The 27,540-nt window shown below is 36.1% G+C and overlaps 1 protein-coding gene and 1 non-coding gene across 5 annotated transcripts in view; both read right to left on the bottom strand.

Moving 5' to 3' along the window:
* The window catches only part of DENND2C (DENN domain containing 2C), a 123,962-nt gene that overhangs the window by 8,684 nt on the left and 87,738 nt on the right, over window positions 1–27,540 (bottom strand). For all 4 annotated transcript variants that reach the window (XM_077119802.1, XM_077119804.1, XM_077119805.1 and 1 more), the window contains exons 6-16: window positions 21,982–22,078; window positions 15,410–15,454; window positions 12,694–12,881; window positions 9,045–9,154; window positions 7,665–7,734; window positions 7,082–7,159; window positions 6,373–6,513; window positions 5,756–5,904; window positions 5,093–5,270; window positions 1,563–1,604; window positions 468–573 (exon numbers count right to left, since the gene is read on the bottom strand). In XM_077119802.1, the coding sequence (XP_076975917.1) occupies window positions 468–573; window positions 1,563–1,604; window positions 5,093–5,270; window positions 5,756–5,904; window positions 6,373–6,513; window positions 7,082–7,159; window positions 7,665–7,734; window positions 9,045–9,154; window positions 12,694–12,881; window positions 15,410–15,454; window positions 21,982–22,078 (1,204 nt within the window). The remainder of the gene's footprint in view (window positions 1–467; window positions 574–1,562; window positions 1,605–5,092; window positions 5,271–5,755; window positions 5,905–6,372; window positions 6,514–7,081; window positions 7,160–7,664; window positions 7,735–9,044; window positions 9,155–12,693; window positions 12,882–15,409; window positions 15,455–21,981; window positions 22,079–27,540) is intronic.
* Window positions 3,026–3,144, bottom strand: LOC143651145 (U5 spliceosomal RNA). Its single transcript, XR_013159878.1, has one exon. It is a non-coding gene; the product is annotated as a U5 spliceosomal RNA (small nuclear RNA).

Here is a 27,540-nt window from a genome sequence, read left to right as displayed (position 1 = left end):
GTTTTGATACTGCTTAAAGTATTGGGGATAGAGAAAAAACAGTCACTTTCCTCATGGAATTTACATTCTAGTTCATCAGATGGTGATAGGAGCCATGGGAAAAAATAAAGCAGGGAAGGAAGACAGGAAATGCTGGAGGATGGGGTCAGTTTTAAAAAAGATGGTCAGGACAGGACTTCCTGAGAAAGTGACATGTGAGAATGGACCCAAAGGATGAAAGGACAGGAGCCATAAGTATCTAGGGGAGCAACAGTCCACAAAAAGGAATAAGCACATGCAAAGGTTTTTAAAGGGAAGGGGTCCTGGCATACCTGAGGATCAGCTAAGAAGCTAAATATAAGATTTTCAAAGCACAGGAAATCTAAAATCTAACCCTCTTATATATCCAAAAGTGCTTAGCAGGGTGCTGAGCATCCAGTAAATACCTATTGCCTTGACCTTGGGTCCTCAGCCCACTTGTCTCATACCTTGTGAAAAATTCTGCTCCTGAGCCAGAATTTCATTTCGTTCTTCCAAAATCTGCATCAGGGCAGCTTGGAGTTTAGGTGGTAGAATTTCATCCTCATCAGATACCTTAACACAAGAAGAAAATGAAATTTTGCATGAGTTTTGAGGGAGGAAGTCTTAAACATGTATTAGTTAGGTCTCCAAAATCCCAGAGGTGGCTTTCTGTACTTTTTGGCTGAAGAGTTATTCTGAAGTTTCCTTCCCTATGTTGAGCAGAGTCCACATGTTTATGTATGTACATTAACTATCTCTTGAGAAAAAAAATAATGTACTTGGTAAACTTTTCTGGTTCTTAAATCAAATAATACCCACAACCAGTACTTTTCCACCAAATATCTCTCCTCTACAAATCTTATGCCACATTACAAAGATCATCCAAATAAATGGTGTTTCAAATGTTATGAGCTCATTGATTTTTTAAAAAACCCTCAAAGAACCAAAGTGTTGGGGAACATCGTTTTTACTCTTTGATCTGGAGCTTACAAACCTATATATAGGTTATATATGGAGCAATACTCTAAGGTGGCTTACCTAACTCTCCCCTTCACTTCAATATTCAGAATAAATGATTGCCTTCTTTTTTGCCCCCAATGTACCTTGCACAAATTTCTGTTATGCCATTTCTAAAGGTTACTAAGTTTCCCTTAAACTATAATGGAGATTATAGGCCTGAGGGCTCAAACTGGGTCTTAACTCATCTTTAGATTCTAACAGAATATCTAGAAATAATAGGTGCTTAATAAATGCTTGTTAAATTTAATTAAATAGAGGCTTATATGTCAACTTATCTACACTTAAAGGGAGGATTTCCTCTTTCGAGAATGACGTTTATTCTGTTTCCTTCTTCCTTCTTTGGGATAGACATTTATAAACCTAAGCCAAAATTTTCAGGTCAATCTTGTATGATTGAACACAGTATCAGTTCAAGTACATGTAAGAGCTAAAAGTCGTGCCTGAGTCATCTCTTCTAAGTACTTTCACATGTTTTCTGTCCAATTATCTATAGAGAGGCCTTTATCCCCAAATGTTATGTAATCACCTCCTTTGTCACTCACCTCCTGTAAGAACTTGTCTGCACAGAGATCAACTATCAGCACCTATGGGATAAAGGATCCAGGCAAGTTAAATCAGCAACATTCACTGAGAAATATATTAGGTACTGCTAGATCAAGAAGGGTGTTTTGATTCTTTCAAGCAATGGGAGTGATTTTAAAAATAATTAACTCAAAATTGTAATCCATTAAAAAATTATCCCATCAACATATCAATAGCTAAACAGGTAAAAAAAAAAATGATAGCAGGTATATCAATAGATTAAGAGAGTCCTAAAAACAACATATCAACCAAAAGCAATGTATGGACTTTATTTGGGTCCTGATTCAAAAGCAAACTATTACAAATTTATGAGACAGTTGGAAATCTGAACACTAGATTTTTCTGATTTTAAGGAATTATTATTATTAAATGTTTTAGGAGTGATAATGGCATTATGGTTATTATTTAAAGGCCCTTATGTTTTAGAGATTTGTACTGTAATGTTTGCAAGTGAAATAATGTCAAGGATATATTTCAAAATATTTTGGGAGACAGGAATGGGAAAGTGCAAAGATAGGCCATAATTTGAGAAGTACCGCATGAGGGTGATGGATATATGAGTGTTTATTTTACTCTTCTGTCTACTTTTATATATTTTGAAATTTTCCATTATAAAAAGCTAATTAAAAAAGATCCCAACAGAGTAGTGAGGGAAGAACAGTCTTTTCAATAAAGGGTGTTTGGACATATGGATATCCACATACCAGAAACCTGACCTCTACCCTCATATCATGCACAAAAACACCAAGTCCTTGGTAGACTCAGAACAAAAAGTAAAAGGCCAGGCTTCTAAGAATAACATAGATTAATTTTCTGAAGTTGATCTAAAGGAAAACTTAAGCAGTTCACACACACAAAAAACATTAATTATAAGGAAGACTGATAACTTTTACCACAGTAAAATTAAGAACTTCTGTACAGTAGAAAATACCATTTCAAAGAGTGAAAAGAAAAAGGGCTGTAATTCAGAATATAAAAAGACCTCTTACAAATCAATAAGAAGGTAAACACAATCCATTAGAAAGATGGACAATGAATTTCACAAAAGATGATATTCAAATGGTCGATAAATATATAGAAAGATGTTCAACTTCAACAGCAATCAAGTTATGTAAATTAAACCACAATGAAAATAGTACTATACATCCATCAAATAGGCTAACTTCCACAAATTAATGATAAGTGTTGAAAAGGATGTGGAGCAACATAAACTCTCATATACTGCTGGCGGGAATTTAAATTGGCACAACTACTTTTGGAAAACAGTTTGGCTTTGTTTACTAAAGTTGAAGATAAGTGTATCCTATGATCTAACAATTCCACTTCCAACTATATACCTGCATGCACATATGTGCCAAAATTCATACGCAAGAATTGTCTTTATTTTTTAATATAATCGCTTTTATTTTTTATCCATACATGGGGCCTTGATAAAAACCAAGGCCTTCAAAAAACTGAACAGTAACTCATAACCATTTCTCTCTAAGGAAACCTTTAGTAAAAGGCGAAAGATTTATACGATTTGAAGAGAAACTAGAGTATACACAAGAATATTCTTAATAGCATAATTTGTAATAACTGCAAGCTGGAAACAGCTCAAATGTCCATCAACTGTAGAATGGATAAGTAAATTTGTTCACATTCATACAATGGAATACTACACAGCAATGAGAATTAACAAACTAATGTTAACACACAGCAATACAGATGCATTTTATAGATATAATGTTTAGCAAAAGAAGCTGACAAAAATATATACTATATGAATTCATTATATAAATTTAAAATCATGCAAACCTGACTACATCATTTACAAATACATGCCTGAGGGTTAAATTATAAAGTAAAACAAGTAAATGAACACATAAAAGTCAGGATAGTGGTTACCTTTCGTGGAGGTGGGGAAGGGACAGTGATTAGGAGGCATGAGGGGGCTTCCAGTACACTGGTATTCTCCTATTGCTGTAGCATTTCTGTTCCATCTCAAGTTTGGTTACATAAATTTTCACTTCATAATAATTCAGTGAGTTGTACATTTTGTTTGGGGGCATGTATCTACATATGCCTTATATTTGAAACTATTTTTTCAAGTTAACCCAGAGTAGTTCATGTTTTTCGACTTAAAAACAAAACAAAACTATCCTTCAGAAATAACAGAAAAATGAGCCCATACTTCACTATGAAAATAAGATATAACTTTGGATTTATATGTATTGTAATATTTTCTCCCTTTAATAAAAAGATACCAAAAGCATGATAACATAATGTATTAATTACATTACTATTAACTACTGACAACTTCTTCACTCTTAAAGATCAAGATGTTCTTATTTGTCAGTGCACCAATCTTTCCTATAAGTAGAGTTGTACACAGTTGTAAATCAAAGGCCAGAATAATTTATATTCATTCTTTCTACTTACACTTTTCACATTGCTACACAGACTTGAAAATTAGAACTTGTTATGGCTCATACCATTCCATTATCTTAATGTGCCATACTTTACCTTCTCTTCCCCATTGTTAGATACTTGTTGCAATTTTTTACTCTTCTAAATAATGTTTAGTCAATATTGTTGTGCATGCAGCTTTATCATTGTTTTGGCTTTTTTTCCTGGGATAGGCTCCCAGCAGTAGTAATGATAGGTCAAAGGACATTTTGAGTCCACCATATGGTGATATCAATCTAGGTGCTTTGGTGCTAATCATTATGAAAACCTGCAAGGTAGGTACTATTATTCTTATTTTACAGAAAAAGAAATTGAGGCTCCAAAAGATTAAGCAAGTTGTTCAAGGTCATATAACTAGTAAATACAGAATTGGAAATGGAATCCAAATCAGTCTACCTCCAAAGCCTGTGCTTGCTCTGTCATCTATATTACACTGCTTGTATGAAATTAATTGCCAACTTGCTTTCCTCTTTTACCATACCCTTGCCAGGACTAAATAATAATAATAATAATAATTATTATTATTATTATTATTATTATTTTTACATGGGCAGGCTGTGGGAATTGAACCTGGGTCTCTGGCATGGCAGGTGAGAACTCTGCTACTGAGCCACTGTTGCCTTATATGTATTATTTTTAATATCTGGATAGCTGCAAGTAGTAGTTCATTTTGGTTTTTAAAATTTTTATTGTGGTAACATATATAAAACTCAGAATTTCCCATTTAAAAACTTTCATATGTAAAATTCAGTGATAGTAATTACATTCACAATATTGTGTTACCATCATCACCATCCACAATCAAGTCATTTTATCACATTAAACAGTATACTGTACCCATTCAGCAATGATTCCCCATTCTGCCCCAACACTCCATTGTTGTTTTAACTCATTCTTTGATAACAAAAGGCTGAATGTTTCTTATGTTTATTAATTTTTATTGCAACCTTTTAAGAAAAAATTTTATAATTATCAAGAGTGAATACAATTGTAAACCTTTTCATATATACTCTGCTTTGAAGTACCATTTCTCCCATCTCACCTCTTCAATGGGTAAGTCCTGAAGCTGTGGTAAGGAGCACGACAGGATTCCAATAAGGAATGGAGTAGGTGAACACACAATGTCGATCATAGATGCTGGCAGAACTGGGATATAGGTATGCTGCCAGGTAAATGGATACAGTGTGGCTACAACAGCATGGCCACATTTCGACAAGGTGCTAGCCAAGAGAGAAAGCAAATGGCATCATTTACAAAGAAACAGAGGGAGGGCCTTTCAGATATTATGTTTAAAAATTAGAAATTGATGCCTGTTAATGATCATAGATTAACAACCCTGTGATTACCTGTTACTTTTTAATACTTTATTTAAATGTTTAAATTTAATTTATTGAAAATGTTTAATCTTAATGAAGCTCTTTCCCACAATTTATCATACTAAAAATTAGTATGTACTTAGAAAAGCAATATCAAATTTTAACAATAGTTTTAGAAAGGTAAATTTATTGCACTCGCAAAATAGTAATTGCTTCAGCTAAAGCAAATACCTTTGGATTATCTACTATTTGGAATTAATTATCTATGCCACTATTTTACTTCATTAGCATAAGTAATTGAGAGACTGTCCTATATATTTTTTAATATGCCCAAACGGTAAAACAGCAAGAATACCAGTATGAAGTGAAATGTTTTACTTATTTCTCACCTTAAGCTATTGGCAACAAAGATTACCCTACGCTCCAAAAGGAGGGAGGCACAGACCCGGATGAGATGACATACACTTAGACACTTAAAGAGACAATCAAAGTCAACATGTTCCAATCGGGAATCCAGTGGTCGGCAGAGTTCAATCGACTGAAATGCAAGGATTTGAATCAGGGGAGCTGATGTTGAAAAACAATACAATGACAACACTAATGAATGCCATCTTTATTTTACAAGATAAACTGAAAAAGAAGAATTTGCTACAAAGAGTTTATAAAGTTGCCTACTTATTTTTATGCTGTAAAGTTCTGGTAAAACCCTTTATTCCATCTGTCCATCACATGCATAATCCTCATTTATCCCACTGAAATCGCCATTACAAAGGTGCTCAATCTATATACGGCAAACAAGTTCTGGTTCCAGGGTCTAGGATCAAGTATCTCATAGGCCAACTGGGCTTTTCAGCAGTACTTTGTAGGACTAAACTATATTCTTCATAGTTTATGGAAAAGGGAAAACTATGTCCTGAAGTTTCTGAAAACTTCAGTATGATTTAATGGAATATACCAGGCCTGATATCTAGAAGCTACCAAACATTTTCATAATTTGCTAACTTACCCCATCTCCAGCCCCAGGGAGGTAGCTCTTAACTGTGATGGTGCGTCCAGGAGCTGGAAAAGGAGCTTCCATGACACTTCGCATAAATGGGTAAACCAGGGCTGGAGACATTTCTCTTCTCTTCTCTACTTCATCCAGAATCTACACAAAGACCATGTGTTATTTTATTATGGACTTAGTTCAAAAACATAGAAGAATCCCATTAAAGGAATTTCCAACAAGTTGGTATACAAACTTGAAAATAACACCAATGGAATTTAAGACAGATAAGCTTCTGTAACCAATAAGAGTTCCTTAGATGTATAAAGTTGTCTTTATACCTCCCAAAATAGTTTCTAAAATAGAAACTTTTTTAAGAAAAGAAGCCCCTTTACATTTCTCCAATGACTTGAGACTTAGGTAGGGGCAAAGAAGGTGATACTGACAATGATATTGTGCAATATCAAGTCTGGGAAAGACAGGAGACAAGATAGAGCTTCTAGCTATTTCTCCTTCAAGCTGGGAGTTTTAGAAAACGAAAAAGAAAACATGGTAATAGCAGCTGGACAGAGATCTAAACTTAAACCTTCAAGCCTGTATTTCCTAATCTGCTAATGGGGAATTCTTTCTAAAATCTATGCCACCTAGCATTGCTTGGTGAAGGCATTTCAAAGAAAAACTTCAGGGCTCAGGAAGAATACCCCTTCTCATAAAGCCAGACTTCATTCACCTTTGAAAAAAGATTGAAGCAGCCTAGGCGACTAACCATGCAGTATACCTCAGGGAGTCTCTTTCCTTTGCCTTCTGGCTAAAAGAAAAAAAAAAAAAGCAATAATCAGGCAGCACAAATTCATAAGTTTTCCAAATTTGGACTATTAATACTCTATAAGTACAGAGGAGAAACCAAGGCTCTCACCCTCACTGAACACACAGAAAGATTGGAGAAGTGCTAAAAAAAACAAAAAAGGATAGTATGATCAATTCCAGAATTAGTGGCTGTATCAAAGCAAGAAGAAAGCTCCAATATGGTTGGTGCATAGTTCAGAGCTCCCTCAATTGGCTCATTGTAACCCATTCTTCAAATATACCCAGACTGGTATCTAGACACTATATTAGAATAAATAAAATCATACCTTTCTATTCTGGAGCACTCCATGGCTAAGCCCCACCCTCCTTGCACTGTCTAAAGCTAACACAGCTTCTTTAATACACAGATCATTGAGTAGCCCTCAAACCCATAGTGCTCCTGAAGTTCCTAGTCTGACCTTACTGTTCTTTGACTAATCTGCTCATAGCCTAAGTTGGATACATACCAAGAGCTTCTTACAATAACCAAACCACCGGCTCCCATCTTCACCAGTTAAGACAAAGGAGAAAGTTTCACTGGTGAAAAAAATAAAAAGCCAATAGTTATTCTGAGACCCAAACATTGCTTATGGCATTCTTCATGGAACAAACAATTGAAAATTAGGGTACAGCAGCAGTCATTTAATGATGTCAGAGAGAACATTAATATTATATTATTTCAGGTCACATTCATCCTAAGGGAGAATGTTCAGGCCTTGAGAATATCTTGCCTTAGATCTAAATGAGAACATAGGTATGAGATGAGTTGTTGATACCACTGCCTCCTGTCTTATTTATCTACTGTATATTGTCCAAAACAAAGACTGGAAAGGAACATGCCAAAATATTTAGTGATGATCTCTAACCAGATGGCCAGTGATTACTAATTTCTGCCTTTTACTGTTCTAAATTTTCCAAACATTATAGAGCACACGCATATATGCTTATTAGGGGGAAAATGCCAACCACAGAACAGCCTGCTCAATGTTAAAAAAAAAAAAACCCAAAAATGGGATTAGCAGTGGAACTGACAACACAAGAGAATCAGAATTGATGGCTGAGAGATGAGAGTGGCAATCAGGCCAAACTGGTTATGAAAGATAGCAGCTTGGTCTGGAGACAATCTGGTTGCCGCTCAGGCAACAGCTGAGGTTATCATCCAGCAGATCACTGGCATGTTATAAGGTCACACAGTCAAGCTTTTCAGCTTTAAATAGCATCATCAATAATAACTACAATTTTGAACAAATTCTATTTACAAACAGGATTAAGAGATGATGAGGGTTTAATAATTTAAAATGGTAATTTCCTCTAGATATCAAGAAGAAATGTTTTAGCATCTTCCCTTCTCGATATATCAAGCAAAATTTATTCCCCTTTTTCCACATCTCCCAAATTGGAGCCTTTTTTCATACAGGTCTTACAGGGGAACATATCATTCTGGGCTATGACTCATTTTATAAACCTGAAGGAGAAATAAGATGCAGGCATTATTCTACTTAATTCTGTTTCTGGATAGACTCATCAATGCAAGTTTTTTCCTTTCTTTTTCTGTCCACTCGGAGGCTTTTCTGATTGTATATAAAGTGGAACTAATTTTTCCTACAGAACTGGCAAAATGCAGAGACTCTCAAACTTGTTTTTCCTTTGACATTGAAATTATTCAGTTTTTCTTTTTTGAGCTCCACTTAGGAAATGTCCTAACTCTGTTTCTTCCTTTCCTCCCACTGCATCCTTGACCTGCCAGTGTTCACTTAGGCTTCAATGCTGGCTCTACCCGTTTCTCAAATATTCTGATTCTGCTTTTGCAGTTCCAAAAAACAAATCAGATAAAGTAAGCCATTTACCTCTTGAGTTCTGAGGTTGGCACCCAGTCCTTTGAATCAGGAAAACAAAATTTGGGGATAACTTTGAGCCTCTCTTCAGTGTGTTTGGATTGCTTAAAGCCATGATCACCCTGAAAAAGACGCAAATAGAGAAAAGAAATAAAAATCTCAGACTAGTCTCAAGGAAAGATGTCTCTGGTAAGCTTCAGCAGTAGTCTCAGCATTACTCAGTATTACTTTACAAAATAGGAAGGCTAGTGCTAATAATCACTGAATATGCACTGAGAACAGTTACTAAGAATGAAGAATCTTACTTTTACATAGAATGGTATGTGTGGAAATCCTGTAATCTAGTGTAAGAGATAACACTGAAAAGAATTTCTTAACCATAGGTAGAATCTTTTTTTTTTTTTAACATTTATTTATTTATTTATTTTTACATGGGCAGGCACCAGGAATCAAACCCAGGTCTTTGGCATGGCAGGCGAGAACTCTGCCACTGAGCCACCATGGCCCGCCCCATAGGTAGACTCTTAATTCAAGACACACACACTTGTGAGAGCTTGATATATTCATGAATTGTGGGACATAAATAAATAAATCCAAATTAATTCTACAATATACTGATAGCAAGAACCTAGTCATCTCAAGACACTCTCTGATTAATAATCAAAGACACTTTGAAAGGTAGATGAATGTTATTTAGAAAAGACACCATTTTTAGAATTCTTCCCCATAAAATCATTTCTCTTAACAAATAATCTTTGCTATCTATTTACTGGTTTGCAACTTCCTATAAAATTTTAACATAGAAGACCCTTTTGAACAAGTCTGGCAGTATACTTTAGAAGTTTTTAAATTTAGTTAAACCGAAAGACAGAAATCAGTATGACCTGTCCTACTATAAAAGTAAGTAGATATATCTAATTACCATATTGCCTACATGTAGCTAATAAAAAGCTCTATCTTTCTAAAACAAAACATGAAACCATTCTGGGTACCTGGATAGTAAGCTCTTAAAAATGGAAAACATTTTATAATTTTTAGCTGTAACATGTTCTATTTTTATATGAGTGAATGATTGATGATCATCTTCATTCAAGGTTTTCTACAAGAGAATCAAAAGGGACTCGATCAGCATCTCCCTCCCTAATTTATAGGGGCCTGAGGCACAAAAATGCCAAGGAACTTGCTTTAGAGACATCCCTGAATTACTGCCAGAGTTAACTGGGTCCTTTTCTTGCTCTGAGCCCATTAAGTTAGGCTGTGTGGAAAACAGGTTCAACCTTGAAAATTTCCTCTCCAAATGTAAGCCTGATCAAAAAACAATTAACCTCCTCTTGACTGGGAAATTTGATTACTCAGGATTATCTAGATTACATTATTTTAAATTCTTATGGTACTGTTTTATTGAACAGTACTGTGACATTATGCTCCCAGGCTACCGTGAAAAATTCTATCAGAAATGAAACTTGATTTCTTTACTATAAGGATATTGTTGAGGATATTGTATTTTCTTATGAGGACACATGCAGGGAAATGTCTCTTATCCCAATATAATTGTGTTTCTCTAGAGTCATGCTTCACTAGTTTTTTTACTAAAATGTAACTCAGGGGGTCATAACGCCAAAGTTCTTAAGTGGCTGCACAGATAACTTAAATGAGAAAAGTGGTCCACAAAGTAAGTTAGAGAGTGAATATATGTCCCACATAAAAGGAGTCACTCCTTACAGGGATCAGCCACATAATTTGCAGAGCAGAATGAAAAGTGTGGAACCCCTTGTTTAAAAACGAAAAAAAGTACTGTTTAATATAAAATATAAAACTTTTCCCTTTTGTAGTCTCTCTCAACTTGTAATGAGGTTCTTAATTTGCTATTTAATATTACACTTCCTCAGGTACAAGCATCTTGGGGGAAGAGTGCAGACCCTCAGTGGTGCCTGGGAGGCCTGCCCCAAGACTTAATGCACAGGGTTGCTGGGTTTCTCTTCTGGTTAGCCTCAGAACTGATATTCTGTGCCCAGACCAGCTAGGGATGTGGAGCTAGACATCTTCTCTTTCCATGGGCTTGCTGCTCCAACCCAGAGCAGCTGGATAACTCCCAAGGAATTGCAATCTCCATGCTGGGACATGCTTGGCACCTGGATTGGGGGTGGTTAAGAGGCTTGCTTTTGCCAAGTCACCTGCTGAACATGCTGTGGTACTGCCAGTCCAGGGCCAGTAGGGCTGCCACCATGCCCTGCCCAAAGATGCTGTGGGGCAAGCTTGCCTGATCCTGATCTTCCCTGTGTTTGTGCCCAGGCTCCTGCCAAGGGCGGAGGGTGGCAGCAGTCTCTGATGGACAGGGGGAGAGATGGAGAAAGGGAGAGGCTAGGCAGGGCCTGGGGCAGCAGGGGGCAGGAGAAGGCAGCCAGAGAACGCATGTTGGGGAGATGGCAGGGGTGGGACCACGTAAAAGTCAAGGCTTTAGGTCCCTGGCATAATCCCTATTATCCCATCATACTTCACCTACAAAACAAAAATTCAAAGATAAATTAAGAATTTCCAGGTGGTGCCTACAGAACATTAAACCCCAAGTGTGGGGCACTTATGAACATGGGGTCCTGTGCATGCCCATGAAGCCATCCGTGCTCTATATGACTCAGCCAACCACTGCCACTTAGGGATAAAAATCAAGTGTTGGCAGTTCTTCCAATTTCTCAAGAAAAGGCATAAATAGATTTTTATGTGAAATTTGGTTTTAAAACACTGGCAAAAAAATGTATTATTTATTTTTACAAAACCACTATGCAAACCAAAAAAGAAACCCCATGTCTGAGGGCTCAAACTGCCATTAGTTTGCAAACCCTGATGTAACATCTTGTTTCTGTTTTTGCATTTGCCTCCACAAAGCTCACAGCCATGCTTGGGGCTTATGGTATAAGCTCTGGGGGCAAGGGCCAAAAAGATCTTTTTCAACTGTATCCCCAGCACCTAGCCCTGGCAAATAGAAGGTATTTAGTGGATCTGTGTTGATTAAATGAATGAATGAATGATTTTTTTGAAAAAGGCTGAGAAATACCAGATAATATTGTTAATAATAATAACAGCTAAATTTAATAGGTGCATACTATGTGTCAGGAGCTGCATTAACATTTTATACACATTATCTCATTAAATAAGTCCTTACAAATGATGGATAACATTTTATAATGCTACCATAAGCCAGACACAGCTGCAAGTGACTTACATAAATTAACTCATTTAATTTTCATTACAACTCAATTAACAAATGAAGAAACTGAGGCACAGAGAGGCTAAGTAACTGTTTAAAGCTAATAAATGGCAGAATCATTCTGAGTCCATATTCTAAACCACTACCCTATTCTGCTTCACTTATTGGGTCCCTCATTAAGGATGAGAAAATTGAGGTTTTGTAATTTGCTAAAGGTCACTTGGTAAGCAGCAGAACCAAAAATTAAAAACAGTCTGGAAAACAAACTTGTTTTGCTTTTTTTCCCCTTGGTGGCAACACATGGCTGATATAAGATTTTGTCAAAATTACTTACTGGATCCTACCACAAGCCAGTATTGGTAAAAACTGGTTAAAATAATAATAAATAAGAAGAGAGGAAATACACATTGAGCCACAGGAATGTTGCTGAATGCCTCTTGGCCTCCTTGTACCTACCTTACTAGGGAATTGTTGTATGACCTGGGGAATGTAACTTATTTCTGATGGCTTCTTCTGTAGAGACACTACCACAAAAAGTTCAAACAACTGCTGTTCCTGTAATTCAATAAGATCCCGCTCCAAGGTCTGGTAGTGGGGATTCCTCTTGGAAGACTGCTGCAGTTGTGCTAAACGCTTGTGGCGATCTGTAATGAAATCATGGAGCAATACTTTTCCTTTGTAGCCCAAACTTCCTTCTAGCACCCAGAGATCATCGTCCCTGCAGAACTAATCTTCACACAGTTGTTGCTGAACGATGCTGACTAACCAGTATCTACTACATAGGCACACCTCATAGGGCCTTAGTAGGACTGTTGCAGACCCTGACAGGCACCCAGGGGTCTTGGCCTGTGCTTTGGTGTACACATGACCCACTGCCTGTTGGGTTTCTCCTTCAGCCTGCCGTGAGCCTGACACACTGGGTCCCATAAACACCAGGACACGTGGAAAATATCAGGAAAATCCCTGGACTGGCAACAGGTGCAACTGTTAGGAGCATGAAATCATGGATAGGGGATGGGGAAGAGAATTGATGAAGGGAGTCTTACACGGAGTAAGTGCATAAAAGGGAAGAATTTGATAAAATAAAATAAAAAACTATCCTTACATCAAATAAATTCTCCTTTTCCCTCATCTCCTTTGCATATGTTACTAATAATGTATATATGTTTATGTCAATAAACAGGACTAAGTGCAAGAGGAAAAAAATGGAGTGGAGATGGTGTCTATTAAAATAATATTCATCAAAGAAATCCTAGAATGAGCTGAGACTCAGCATCAAGAGATTGAGAAAACCTTCTAGACCAAAAGGGGGAAGAGAGAAATGACACAAAATAAAGTGTCAGTAGCTGAGAGATTTCAATCATAGTCGAGAGGCTATCCTGGAGGTTATTCTTATGCATTATATAGAGAGATTTGCTTATGTGTTCCAGTAGTCATGTTTCTTGAAGATTATTGTATAAGGATATAGCTTTTGCAACGTGACTGTGTGATTGTGAAAACCTTGCGTCTGATGCTCCTTTTATCTATGGTATGGACAGATGATTAAAACATGTGGATTAAAAATAAATAAATAATAGGGGGAACGAATGTTAAAATAAATTGAGTAGATTGAAATACTAGTGATCAATGAAAGGGAGCGGCAAGGTGTATAGCAAAAATAGGGAGAACAAAGTTTCAAATATATTGGGTAGACGGAAATAGTAGCGGTCATTGAGAGGGAGGGGTAAGGGGTATGGCATCTGTGAGTTTTTCTTTTCATTTCTTTTTCTGGAGTGATGCAAATGTTCTAAGAAATGATCATGGTGATGAATATACAACTGTGTGATGATATTGTGAGTCACTGATTGTATACCAAAAATGGAATGTTCATATGTTATGAATGTTCGTGTTTGTATGTTGTTATGCTTTGTTAATAAAAATATAAAAAAAGAATATTCATCAAAAGAATGAAATTATGGAAGATACTATTTAAAAAGTGCATAGTAATACCACTCAACACTAGATAGCATCTATCCACTGTTCTCATTTACTTCCAACTTCTGAACAATTTGGGGCAGTCTCTAGTAGAGGAAACTGTGTACTTTCAGAAGAAATAGTCTGAGTGTCCCAGAGATTTGGTTATGTGTAATTCTGAGCCTATGAGATGTTTTCTTTTTGAGACATGATACATTCTTCCCCAAATGAAGTTACACTACAGATAAAAATATTAAAGACTCTTTAAAAAAAAACACATCCAGGAATGAATGAGTGCTATGCCTCCCCAGAATTACCCAGTATACTCACTCTGTATGCAAACTTTACTTACTCCAAAGGGCTAAGTTCAACTCAAGCAAATTTAGGCTCTATTTCTTAGTATCAATAACACTAAATTAGTCACCTTTACACATCTAGGCTGAATCTGATGATGATTTAAGTTTCATCTTTAGTCAGGCTATAGAATCAAACACCCGAAGCAATTCAGGCCAGTGGTAGGAGCACAGGACTAGTAATTATAAGGTCACAGTGTCAGGTTTTGTACTGCCCCATGCCCTGCTTTGATAATTCAGGTCTCCCTACCTTTTCCATGCCTCACTATGTCAGTGGGTTCAGCAGGAACTAAATAACTTGCTGTGAAAATTCATTAGGTGAAGGATAAAGAGCACCATGAAGTACTTGAACAAATATAACTAGAAATGCATGTCACTGTTTCACATATTCTCACAGAAAGTAAACAGCATAATAATTTGAAATATAAATGCTTATGAAAAAGAATCAGCTGTTTCTCAATGTCAAAGATATAAAAATTACTTACATAATACATTTGAGTGACTATGAAAAATCTGATATTTAATGCTAAGTATTTGTCTCAGAGGATGACTCAGATACTCTCTTTTAACTGCTGGGAAACTACTGCAATCTGTCTGGACCTGTAGCTCTGTGCCACTCCCAAAGAACATGCCACCCCAAGAATCACACTGGTTTGGTTTACCCTACTATGGGAGATTTAATGCTGTCAAATATCTGACAGTCTACTATTTAGTTCCCCAAATCTCAACAGGTTCTGATAATGAAAAAATCACCAACAAAATGAAATTTCATGTGGGAAAAACATGCTTAATCACAAAGCTAAGTGCCGCTTCACCTCTAACCACGATCATCATGAGAAAGGGAGTAGCCCTATTGACTCACTCACTCTTTGGCAGATACTCAGCATCACTTTCATTCCCACTGGTTTCACCTGAAAAAAGAGAAAAAGTTTCCATTTTAATTGTCCAAAAGTAGCAAGTATATAGGATGAGAACAATGCATAGTCTCCACAGACCTGTGGACTTGAAATAAGGAATAATAAGCATGTTGAGCTTTTCTCTGAACCACTTAATCACGTTAGGATAGTTACCAAAAGAGAATAAAAACTTAGATGAGAAACTACCCTATTCTTTTTTCTATACCTTACCTCCCTACTCAGCTCCCCTCTCATCTCTAATTTTAGAAATTAATGGCATTTCTGACTAGTTTTAAGAATGCCAAGTCTAATTCAGAGTAAATCACATTTCTACTTCTATCTTCGCATCCTTGTCTCTAAATTCCTAAATAAGGTATCAAAGGTAGAACACCGAGCTGGCTAAACCAAAACATGAACACCAAGCAAACTATGAATTCAGAATAATAAGAAAAGGTGAGAGCTAGGAGATTACCAAAAAGGTTTATAAAGTAACATTATGGCTTCTATGAAGCCTCTACACTAACTTTAGCCCATATTGATCTATCCTTTACTTTGAATTCTTATAGTACTCATATTGCTTTGAACTGTTCTTAGTTTGCTAAGAACAGATTTTAAGTGTCTTGAGATTAAGGGATTATATTTATGCAAGAGTTATTTTGTACCACAGTATTGGGCACACAATTTACCAAACAGAAAACTTTCTTGAATAAATGAATGAAATATTTCTAGTTATGTCTGAACTATTATAACAAAATTTTAAAAAATGCAAAGACAGGGAATATATTTACATATAGCAGGAAAAACAAAGCCTAGGAGTCATGAATGAAAAAATGTTTACATAAAAATATAAAATTTTTATCCAATAAAAAATACCATTAATAAATTCAAAAGGTAAATTATAAACAGGGAAAATACTTGTAATACACATTGCAGACACAAGTCTAAGCTTTTTAATATTCAAATAGCTGTCACAAATCAATAAGAAAAAAACAGCATGACAGAAAAATGAATAAATGAAGGGAACTGGCAATTCACAAAAGGTATGGTATATAAATTGTTGGTAAACATGGAAAATGCCCAAATTCATAATTAAATAAATGTAAACTGAAACAAGATGCAACGTTTTCATCCAACATATGGCAAAAAACAAAAAAAAAATTGATAGAACGCTGTACTGGCGAAGATATGGGGAAAGACGTTTTTAGATGTTGATAGAAACATAAGCTGTCAAAATTTTTTTCTGGGACAATCTGACAGCAGTTATAAAAACTTTAAATGCATATATTCTTTGATTAAATCCAAAGCTGGGCACTTATTCTACAGATATACTCTTAAAAATAAAAGAGTAAAAGGAGAAGTAAAATAAAATAAAAGGAGAAGTAAAAGGATGCATGTTGCAGCAATTTCTGAAGAGGCCAAAGCATATATTAAGTTAAATAAAATATTAGAAGAAAGTAAAACATCTACTAGCTAAATAAAATTCTTTTAAACACATACAACAGAATATAATATAGCTATGTGGATCTCTATGTGTTGATACTGAAAAAGCTAAAAAAAATAATCCTTTTTTTTTTTTAAAGCAAGGTATACAAAATCCAAATAGTATAAGACTATTTGTGTAGAAAATGTGTCTGCATGTAGACATGCACCTGGGGAAAAGAGGGAAGAAGTTTGGGAATCTTTGGCTTTTATCTTGTTCTATATTATTTAACGTCTTACTGTGCCCGTTTGAATTTTATAATAAAGGAATAAGAGAACATTAAATGAAATGCTGTCTCTTTAAAAAATAGGTATAAACAATTTATAAGAGGTGCTACAGAAAAGGTAGCTATTTATATATTGGGCACTATATAGATTTTAAAACTTCACATTAACCATCATGACAAAAAGTATATGGGGGCTATAAACATTGTTCAGAAGGAACGTACAAATACTGTGAGCAACTTGATCCTAGGTCCAGGCTCATTTTAGGAGCTTACGAAGTGTCCTGAAAGGAAGCAAAGAAAGGGGGAAAGGAAGAAAGGCAATAAAACTGGGAAAAACCTTATAAGAGATGGCTTATGCGGCTGTAATATATTCACACTATGGTTTTTGACAACCTGCATTCCAGGAAACTGAATGAAGGTTAAGGGGATTATGAGCCAATGGGGAACTCTATTAAGAATGTATAGGGATTAGCAAAATACTTGGGTGTCGTTTTTCACACGTGACTTCAACACACACAATTATAAAGACAGGATTGAAGGACAATAAATCATTTTGTAATATCTGATAAATGAAAGTTAAGAAATGTTTAGGTTGGAATATATTCAGTATATTCTGAATATTCCAAACCATAGCATGCCCTGACAGAGTTGGTGAATATAATAATCTAGTTCTGAATTATACAAATAAAAGCCATTTGACAATACCCTTGTCATGCCATCATCAACAACACCCATTACTAAAACATTTTCATCACCTCAAAAAGAAATTCTATATCCATTAACTAATACCTTCTACTTTCCCCTCCCCTAGTAACCTCTAATCTGATTTCTATCTTTATGAATTTGTTTATTCTACAAATTTCATGTATGTGGAATCACACAGTATTTGTCCTCTTAGGTCTCACTTATTTCACTCAACACAATGTCTTCAAGTTTCATCCATGTTGTATAATGTATCATAACTTCACTCATTTTTCCAGTTGAATAATATTCCATTACATGAATATAACCCATTTTCTTTATCCATTCATCTGTTGAAGGACATTTGGGTTGTTTCTATCTTTTGGCTATTTTGAATAATGCTGCTATGAACGCTGGGGTACAAATATCTGTACAAATCCCTGCTTTCAATTTTTGGGGTATGAAAAATTTCCACTAAAAGTGGAAACGCTGAGTAATATGGTAATTACACGTTTAATTTTTTGAGGAACAACCAAACCGTTCCACAATGGCTGCACATTTTACATTCCCACCAGCAATACACAAGAGTTCCAATTTCTCTGTATACTTACTAACACTTGTTATTTCCTATTTTTAAAATAAGAATAATCCTAGTGGGTATGAAGTAGCTTTCCACTGTGGCTGTGATTTGGATTTCCCTAATGGCTAATGATGTTGAACATTTTTTCATTTGTTTATTGGTCATTTGTTTATTTGCATTATCTTCTTTGAAAAAAAAATGCCTATTTAACTTCTTTGTCCACCTTTTTTTTTTGCATGGGCAGGCACTGGAAACTGAACTCAGGTCTCTGTCATGACAGGTGAGAATTCTGCCTGCTGAGCCATCCATGGCCCACCCTAAGGGAATGCTGGTTTTGTTTCTGTTTTGAATGGACAGGCTCCGGGAATCGAACCTGGGTCTCGGCATGGCAGGCGAGAATTCTGCCACTGAGCCACCATTGTCCACCCCTTTGCCCACTTTTTAAAACGTTTTTTTATTCGAAATATCACATACACACACACACACACACACAAAAAAAAAAAAAAAAAACGATGAAAAAGCAATAATTTTCAAAGTACACTCCAACAAGCAGCTATAGAACAGATTTCATCATTTGGTATGGGTTACCATTCCAGTTTCAGGTTTTTTCCCTTCTAGCTGCTCTAAAACACTGGAAGCTAGCAGAATATATAAATATAGTGATTCAGAAGACATAATCTTTGTTAAATTCCATTTTCTTTGTTATAATTCTTCCTCCTTCTTTGATCCTTCACTCACTCTATAAGGATCTTTGGGCTATGACTTCCTAATTTTTTCATGTTAAGAAAGGGTGTTGATAATATAGGACGGGGGAAGGAAATAGCTGATATTCTTAGAGAGGTTGGCCCCTCTGGGTTTCAATGCTTATCTAGCTTAGGAACCTTCTGGAGATAATGGGTTTCAGAAAAGTAAAGTTAGTGCATGAAACTTAACAGGGTTTCAGTTAGAGCCCTAGCTGTTCTTTAGGGTTAATAAGCCTGATGTAGTTTGGGGCTTAGAAAACTGTGGCAATTAGCAATATCTAGATGAAGCTGCATAAGAGTAGCCTCCAGAATACCCTCTCAACTCTATTTGAACTCTCTTAGCTACTGATATTTTGTTTTGTTACCTTTCTTTTCCCCCTTTTGGTCAAGAAGGCATTTTCAATGCCACGGTGCCAAGGCCAGGCTCATCCCTGGGAATCATGTCCCACGTTGTTGGGGAGACTTTAACCCCTGAATATCATGTCCCCGTAGAGGGGAGGGTAATGATTTTCCTTGCAGAGTTGGACTTGGAAAGAGAAAGGCCACATCTGAGCAACTAAAGAGGATATCTGGAAGCAACTCTTAGGCATAATTATAAGTAGTTTTAGCTTTTCCACTACAGAAAGAAGTTTCATAAGGGCAAGCCTCAAAATTAAAGCCTATTTTCTTGGGAGTCCCTAATGTTTGAGAGAGCACCAGGAGTTTTCCTGGTGGTAAAGTTTAACAGTTTCATATTTTTTCCTCCAGTCCCTCAAGGAGGTCTACCAATACTTTTTAATTATCAGCCCATACCTGGATGTCTCCAGGTCCTACATTAAGCTATGCAGAATTGCACTGCAAGACCTCATTCTCGTTCTGGTCTCTATGTGTTCATGTTGTTTAAAAGAGCTATTCAGATAGGTTGATTCAGATTGTGTGTTAGGTTCTAGACACAATAAACCTCTCTGCCATTGGTTTCATACAGTAGGTGAAACTCGAGAGTACATAAACAATCATCTTTCGTCCTGTATTCTGATGTATCTTAGTCCCAACCAGATCAGCTTTGATTTTATCTCTAATTGAAGCCTGATCTCTTTTTCAGTTACTTTAACTGTTATTATATGTACCAATGCTGACTTTTAGAGCTGCAGTGCTCCATCTCTGAATCTTAGGTATCACAGAGGTTGTGCTGGTTTGAAAGGAAGTATGCCCCTAGGAAAAGCCATGTTTTAATATAAATCCTATTTCATAAAGGTAGAATAATCCCTATTCAATACTGTATATTTGAAATTGTAATGAGATCATCTCCCTGGTTGATGTGATTTAGTCAAGAGTGGTTGTTAAGCTGGATTAGGTGATGACATATCTCCACCTATTTGAGTGGGTCTTGATTAGTTTCTGAAGTCCTATAAAAGAGGAAACATTTTGGAGAGAGAGATTCAGAGAGAGCAGAGAATGCTGCAGCACCACAAAGCAGAGAGTCCACCAGCAAGCGACCTTTGGAGATGAAGGAAAACGCCTCCCGGGGAGCTTCATGAAACCAGAAGCCAGGAGAGAAAGCTAGCACATGAGGCCGTATTCGCCATGTGCCCTTCCAGCTGAGAGAGAAGCCCTGACTGTGTTCACCATGTGCCTTCTCACTTGAGAGAGAAACCCTGAACTTCATCGGCCTTCTTGAACCAAGGTTTCTTTCCTTGGATGCCTTTGATTGGACATTTCTATAGACTTGTTTTAATTGGGACATTTTCTCGGCCTTAGAACTATAAACCAGCAACTCATTAAATCCTCCTTTTTAAAAAGCCATTCCGTTTCTGGTATATTTCATTCTGGCAGCTAGCAAACTAGAACAGAGGTATTAAAGTTTCAGGGAAATATCAGCTTATACGCATAAAGCTCTGTCTCAGACATTGGAAATACATTTACAACTTTGAAATAAGTATAGCTGCTATAAGAGCTTACAATCTAGGCTCCAATTTTCTTATAAGCCTTTTCTGAAAGAGACCATAGCATATTTATTTTTTTGTTTCTGGCTTATTTTGTACAACAGTGTCCATAAGTTTCATTCAGTTCATTGCGTGCCTCACGACATCATTCCTTTTTGTAATCACACAGTATTCCCTCATATAGACACACACACACACACACACATATAGCTCGTCTTTCAACATCTCAGTCTTCGTACCCTTCGGTCCCCTCAATCTTTGCCCATTTTTAAATTGGTTGGTTTGTTGAGCAGGGGAGGGTTTTGTTGAATCGGAAAGGGTCTTTATACATTCTGGATATTAAACCCTTATCACATATATGATTTGCAATAATTTTCTCCCATTCTGTAGGTTTTCACTTCCATGATAATTTCTGTTGATGCACAAAACTTTTTAATTGTGATGCTGTCCAATTTATCTACGTTTTCTTTTGCTGCTTGTGCTTTTTGTGTCATAGCTGAGAATGTTAATTAAAACAATGTAAGTTTTATAAAAGCATCGGCAGGATATAAACTACAAGTTGAAAACCACATACCTTCAGTCTATATAGATTGAATGTTTTCATTTTCTCCACTGAGTTTATTATGATAAATTAATATAAATCAAAGTAGGACTATAAAATAATGATGCAATCTATCGATAAATATTCATTTCAGTGGTTTATAATTTCTTTTTCATTTATTTACCCAAAAGTTATTACTTGACACAGAACTAAACAAAAACGATATGGCTCTTTATTCTTACAAAGTTTTCATTTAAGTGGGATAAAAAAGTAAATTAAAAAATTATGTGCATCAAACATTAAATTATGTAATAATTTTCCCCTCTTATGTGGATAGCTTTGGAAACTAGAACAGAATACAATTTCTACCTTTTGAGGGAGGTGCCTCTTTTCCAGTATAAGGGTATAATTTTACCCTCTTCTTTCCTCTCTTAGATTCAAATATATCATCTATCTTCAACACAAGCTGAAAAAGACCAGAAAAACATAAGTTAAAACTAAAACCCACAAGTTTTCAGCTTGATGATAATAATTTATTACTGATTCTCATTCAAAGAAAAGATCTATTTCAAAAATAAAAAACATTTAAAAATTTCAATTTTGAATCCAAAATGATGCTCTTTAATTAAATATGCTGTTCTAATACGAAGTCCAGGTAACATGAGTAAGGGATCTGAGAAAGGACATCTTTCCAGAAGAATCCAGCACAGGGGGATTTAGGGGGATTTCTTGTCACTTCATGTCACAATACACAGGAAATCTGGCAATGGCACTCCATGTAATGACCAAACCTTACTATAGAACTCAAGTTTCTGCTTGCCCAGAGTAGAAGTAGAACACTCATTCACAAGGAAGGCAGGGTGGGGCTCAGTTATTTCTGCTCCCAGGAGTTCTTCACAGAGCATAATCACACTTAGAAAGTTTTTATCTTATCTCTTCGCTACTGGGAACACTAAAGTTATCATTTATTTTAGAAATATGGCATAACATAGGAGACTTTCAAATATGCTCAAGTACAAAAAACAGTTTTTCCCCTTCTTCTTATCAGTCTATCTTTCAAGCAAAAGGTCCCAGACCATTCATTTGTTTTATTTGAAATATAACATACATACAAATAAAAGAAAGAAAAAAACAATAATTTTCAAAGTACACTTCAACAAGCAGTTACCAAACAGATTTCAGAGCTGGTTATGGGTTACCATTCTACTATTTCAGATTTTTCCTTCTAGCTACTCCAGGTTAGAAGGTTAGGAGGAGGCTAGAAGAAATATCAATATAGTGATCCGGCGGTTATACTCCTTTATTAAATCCTATCTTCTCTGATATAACTCCTTCTCCTTTTTTTAAAAAAAATATTTTCATTGAGAAGTATCCATACACGTACAATCCAACCATATTAAACAATCAATAGCTCACAGTATCATCACATAGTTGTGTATTCATCACCATGATCACTTTTAGAACATCTGCATCATGCCAGAAAAAGAAATAAAAAGAAAAAAAATAATTCATACATCCCATACCTCTTATTCTTCCCTCTCCCTGACCCACAGTATTTCAATTTATCTAATTTCTACCCTTTATCTCTCCCCTATTATTTATTATCCTTATTATTATTACTTTTTGAATGTTCTATGGTGGGGTCACATTTCATGTGAGTATCCTGTTACTGCAGTACAATTTGTTGAATTTATGTCTGTTTTTTTGTTTGTTTGCTTGTTTGTTTGTTTTTTCGGGGGAAAGTGCACAGGCCAGGAATTGAACCCAGGTCTCCCGCATAGCAGGCGAGAATTCTACCACTGAACTACTCTTGTACCCCCTTATCCTTATTTTTTTTACTCATCTGTCCATACCCTGGATAAAAGGAGCAACAGACTCAAGGCTTTTACATTCACACAGTTACAGTGTAAAAGCTATATAGTTATACAGTCTTCTTCAAGAATCAGGGCTACTGGAACACAGCTCAACAGTTACAGGTACTTCCCTCTAGCCACTCCAATACACCATAAACTAAAAGGGGATATTTATCTGATGAATGTGAATAACCTCCAGAACAACCTCTGGATTCTGTTAGAAATCTCCCAGCCACTGAGACTTTATTTTGTCTCCTTTCTCACTTCCCCCTTTTGGACAAGAAGGCGTTCTCATTTTCATGATGCTGGGTCCTGGGTCATCCCTGGGATTTCTGTCCCATGCTGCCAGGGAGATTTACACCCCCAGGAATCATGGCCCATGTAGTGGGGGGAGGGCAGTGAGTTCACCTGCCGAGTTGGCTCAGAGGGAGAGGTCACATCTGAGCAACAACAAAGGCTCTCTGGGGGTGACTCTTAGGTATAATTCTCCTTTGCAGAAATACGATTCATAGCGGTGAGTACGGATTGAGGGATTATCCTATTGAATTGGTTGTCCCCCTGCTTGCAAGAATATCAGGAATTCTCCAGACAAGGAAGTTGAGTATTTCCTCCTTTCTCCCCAGTCTCCAGAGGGGACTGTGATGGTTAGGTTCTGGTCTCAACTTGGCCAAGTGATTATGCCCAGTTGTCTGGTCAGGTAAGCACTGGCCTGACTGCTGCTGCAAGGATATTTCCTAGCTGGTTGATAAATGGGAAGGCTGGTATATTAAATCATCAGTCAGTTGATTACATCTGTGGTGGATCACATCTGCAATCAACTAAGGTGCATCTTCCACACTGAGATAAACCAATCAGTTGGAGGCTTTTAAGGAAGAAGAGACTCTCACTGCTTCTTCAGCCAGCAAGTTTCTCCTGTGAAGTTCATTTAGATCCTTCATTGGAGCCGTCAGCTTCACAGCTTGCCCTACAGATTTTGGCCTCTTCCATTCCGACGGTTGTGTGAGACATCTTTATAAATCTCATATTTTCAGATCTCTCCTGTTAGTTCTATCTCTCTAGAGAACCTTCACTAACACAGGAACTTTGCAATTATTCTCTACCCACATTCTCTACCCACATTACTCTGGGATGTATCAGGGCATCACTAACCTGTACAAACCAACAAGATCTTATGCCCTACTCAAGATTCCATATAATTATGGTGTTCAAGTAAACTGACCGCACAAGTTAAATCAGATAATGTGCTAGCCAAAATATAAATTTTTTTACCAAATAAACATCTCTCCCTTTGGTCTTGCATAGAAGTTGAAGTCTGAAAATATGTACATCATCCTTTACCCAGTATTCTGATTTAACTTAGTTCTATCCAGATCAGCTTCATTCATATCTCTAGATGAAGCCTGATCCCTTTTTCAACTTGTTTAACAGTTGCTGAATGGGGTAATTCTGACTTTCATTGTTCTGAGTCTCAGGTGTCACATAAATACCTGAAGTTTCAGGGAACAACCTGATTATTTACAAATAGCTCAGTATCTCAGAATTTAGAAAACACAATCACCTAAGTATATGTGACTGCTGTAATAACTTACAATCTAGGACCGTTTACAATGGTGAGGCTCCAACCTGATAATCTATGCTCTTGACTTAAATTCTCTGAGTTTCTATATTATCGTTAATCCATATGAGTGAGCCTTGATAATATTTGTCTTTTTGTTTCTGACATTCAATTCAGCATACTGTCCTGAAGGTTCACTCATCTGGTTGCATGCCTCAAACTTCATTCCTTCTTGCAGCCGCTCAGTAGTCCATTGTATGTGAACACCACAGTTTCGCCTTCTATTCCTCAGTTGTTGTCCAGACTATTTCATTTTTAAATAATTACATAAGTGTTCCTCTCCATTAATAGGCGTTACTCATGAGAATTCCTTTTTTTTGCTGCTGCAGGTGTGAGTATGTCCATGTATGTGTAGGTGACAGAGTGGGAGAGGGACAGAGACAGAGAGACAGATGGTTTAAAATAGAAAAAGGGAGGAAAGAATTAGAGCTGATCAATCAAGTTTTCAAAAATGGACTGATCAGTTTTCCATTTTTTCTTTCTTTTTTGTTCATTCCAAGCTATTTCTTAACTACTAATCCTGATTTAATATATTTAATGTCTGGAATTACAACTGTTGGGAACATTATACAAGATAATAACCATCAAAGTTCCTTGAAACAACTGTTTTTGTTTTCCCTTTTGTCCTTGTTTCTCTAGCAATCCTGGCAATCAGTAGGTAGTGAATCAGTCCAATGCAAGAAAAATAACGTAAGAAACATATGCTTCCAATATGCTGATTATTCCCATATTTTTGGATGAGTTTATTTTTTGAAAGATTTTGTGCAGTCACCAGTCAAGTAAAACTTACTTATGTTCTTAAATATTACCATTACAGAAAACCAAAATAATCCAACCTAAAAACGTATTATTACAGGCTATAAGAAAGATCTGTGAGGGTAAATATACATTTTGGGTAAACAATGACAAAGATAGACTAATTATTAATATTCATTTGAAAAGCATACTCAAATATGATCAAGTGAAAGAAACTGTTCTAGAAATACGAGATAAGGTAATAAACTTTAAATTTAGATTATAAGATAGGAAGAAGAGCCTACATTTAACTTCCAGTTGCAGGAAAAACTGTAGCATATTCTCCCTAAGAAATGACAGAAACCATATTGCTGTAGAAAATTGACAAAAGCAATACAAAACATTAGGAATCTACTCTAGTAAACAATATCACACAGGCTCCCACAACAGGGAAAGAAAGGAAAGGTGGAGTAAGGCATATGGACTAGATCAGTGATTTTCAAACCATGAAAGCAGTTTCCCTTTCAGAGAGAGATCTAGCCACTAAAGGGAAAATAAATGAAAATGCTTTTCTTGAGGAATGCTCTTCCCGAAGAAACTCCAAAGCCAAAATTTGTATTGTATATGGCACATCCTAAAATGATTTAATCCATAGCGAGTAACAGATAGAAATGCTAAGAGACTGTTCTTGCTCAATAATCAAGAGTTTATTACCATTTTGTTTTGCCCCACTTTTCAAAAAAACTTTGGGGAAAATATCAGGGAAGTTGGATCATAACACTTAGAAAGCGAACAAGCTTTGAGTACTCAGGGGGTCCACAGTAAATAAAATACTAAGGCACGAAATCAAACCACTTCAAAATCTCCTTGAACTCATTAAACTCTATAACGCACAATTCTTAAATATTTGTTAAGGCCATTCCAAGAGCCAGATCTTAAATGTAATTCCTTATGTATCTGTATTCTTCCTCCCGTGAACACATGGATCTGTTGTTTCTAGCCTATGTGGGAAGCTGCTTTGTTGTGCCAGCATGATCCACAGAAGTGAAGAGCTACTGCAGAATTCCAGGCAGTTCTTTAAACTTCTGGTTTTAGTTATTCCTCATCATATACAAAAGAATAAACAACTCAAGATTTTTTCATTCACCAAGTGTGTTCAGCTTAGTGCTGTTTAAAAATCATGTCTTTTAAGTCTTCACATATGAAAGAGGGAGGGGCAGGAAACAGGTCAGAAGAATTAAAGCATCTGTGGAACCAAGTATTTCCCAAGAAACAAATCAGCAAATTACTAAGTCAAGAAACAGCTGTGACTTTTGTTTAATGTTAAAATCAGGTACAAAAATTGCATGCTAAGAGAATATATACAGCTAATTCCCCGGGGATTGAGGAAGGAATATTTAAATGATCTGATTTTCACATTGCTGCATAATAGCTGCATAGCATCTTTTCAATCCTGAAAATATTCTGAATTGCAGAAGAACAAAATAGTTTTTAAAATGTTTTATGTAATTTCTTAAAGAAATTATCTGTAACCCCGATTTCTTCATTTTGGGTCCAACAGTTCATCCTGACAAAAACATATTCTCTGAGAAAAGGCAGTTTTCTCATTTATTTATTTGCTCATAATTTCTATCCCCAAGGCTTTTTCCCCTCCTTTAAATGGACATTTTTGCCCAAATTAATGGTATATATCTTGTCATTATTAAAAATCTGTGTACTCAGGCA

Source organism: Tamandua tetradactyla, chromosome 11 (assembly GCF_023851605.1).
Source record: "Tamandua tetradactyla isolate mTamTet1 chromosome 11, mTamTet1.pri, whole genome shotgun sequence".
NCBI classification, from domain to species: domain Eukaryota; kingdom Metazoa; phylum Chordata; class Mammalia; order Pilosa; family Myrmecophagidae; genus Tamandua; species Tamandua tetradactyla.
This window is presented reverse-complemented; position numbering and strand designations above follow the sequence as displayed.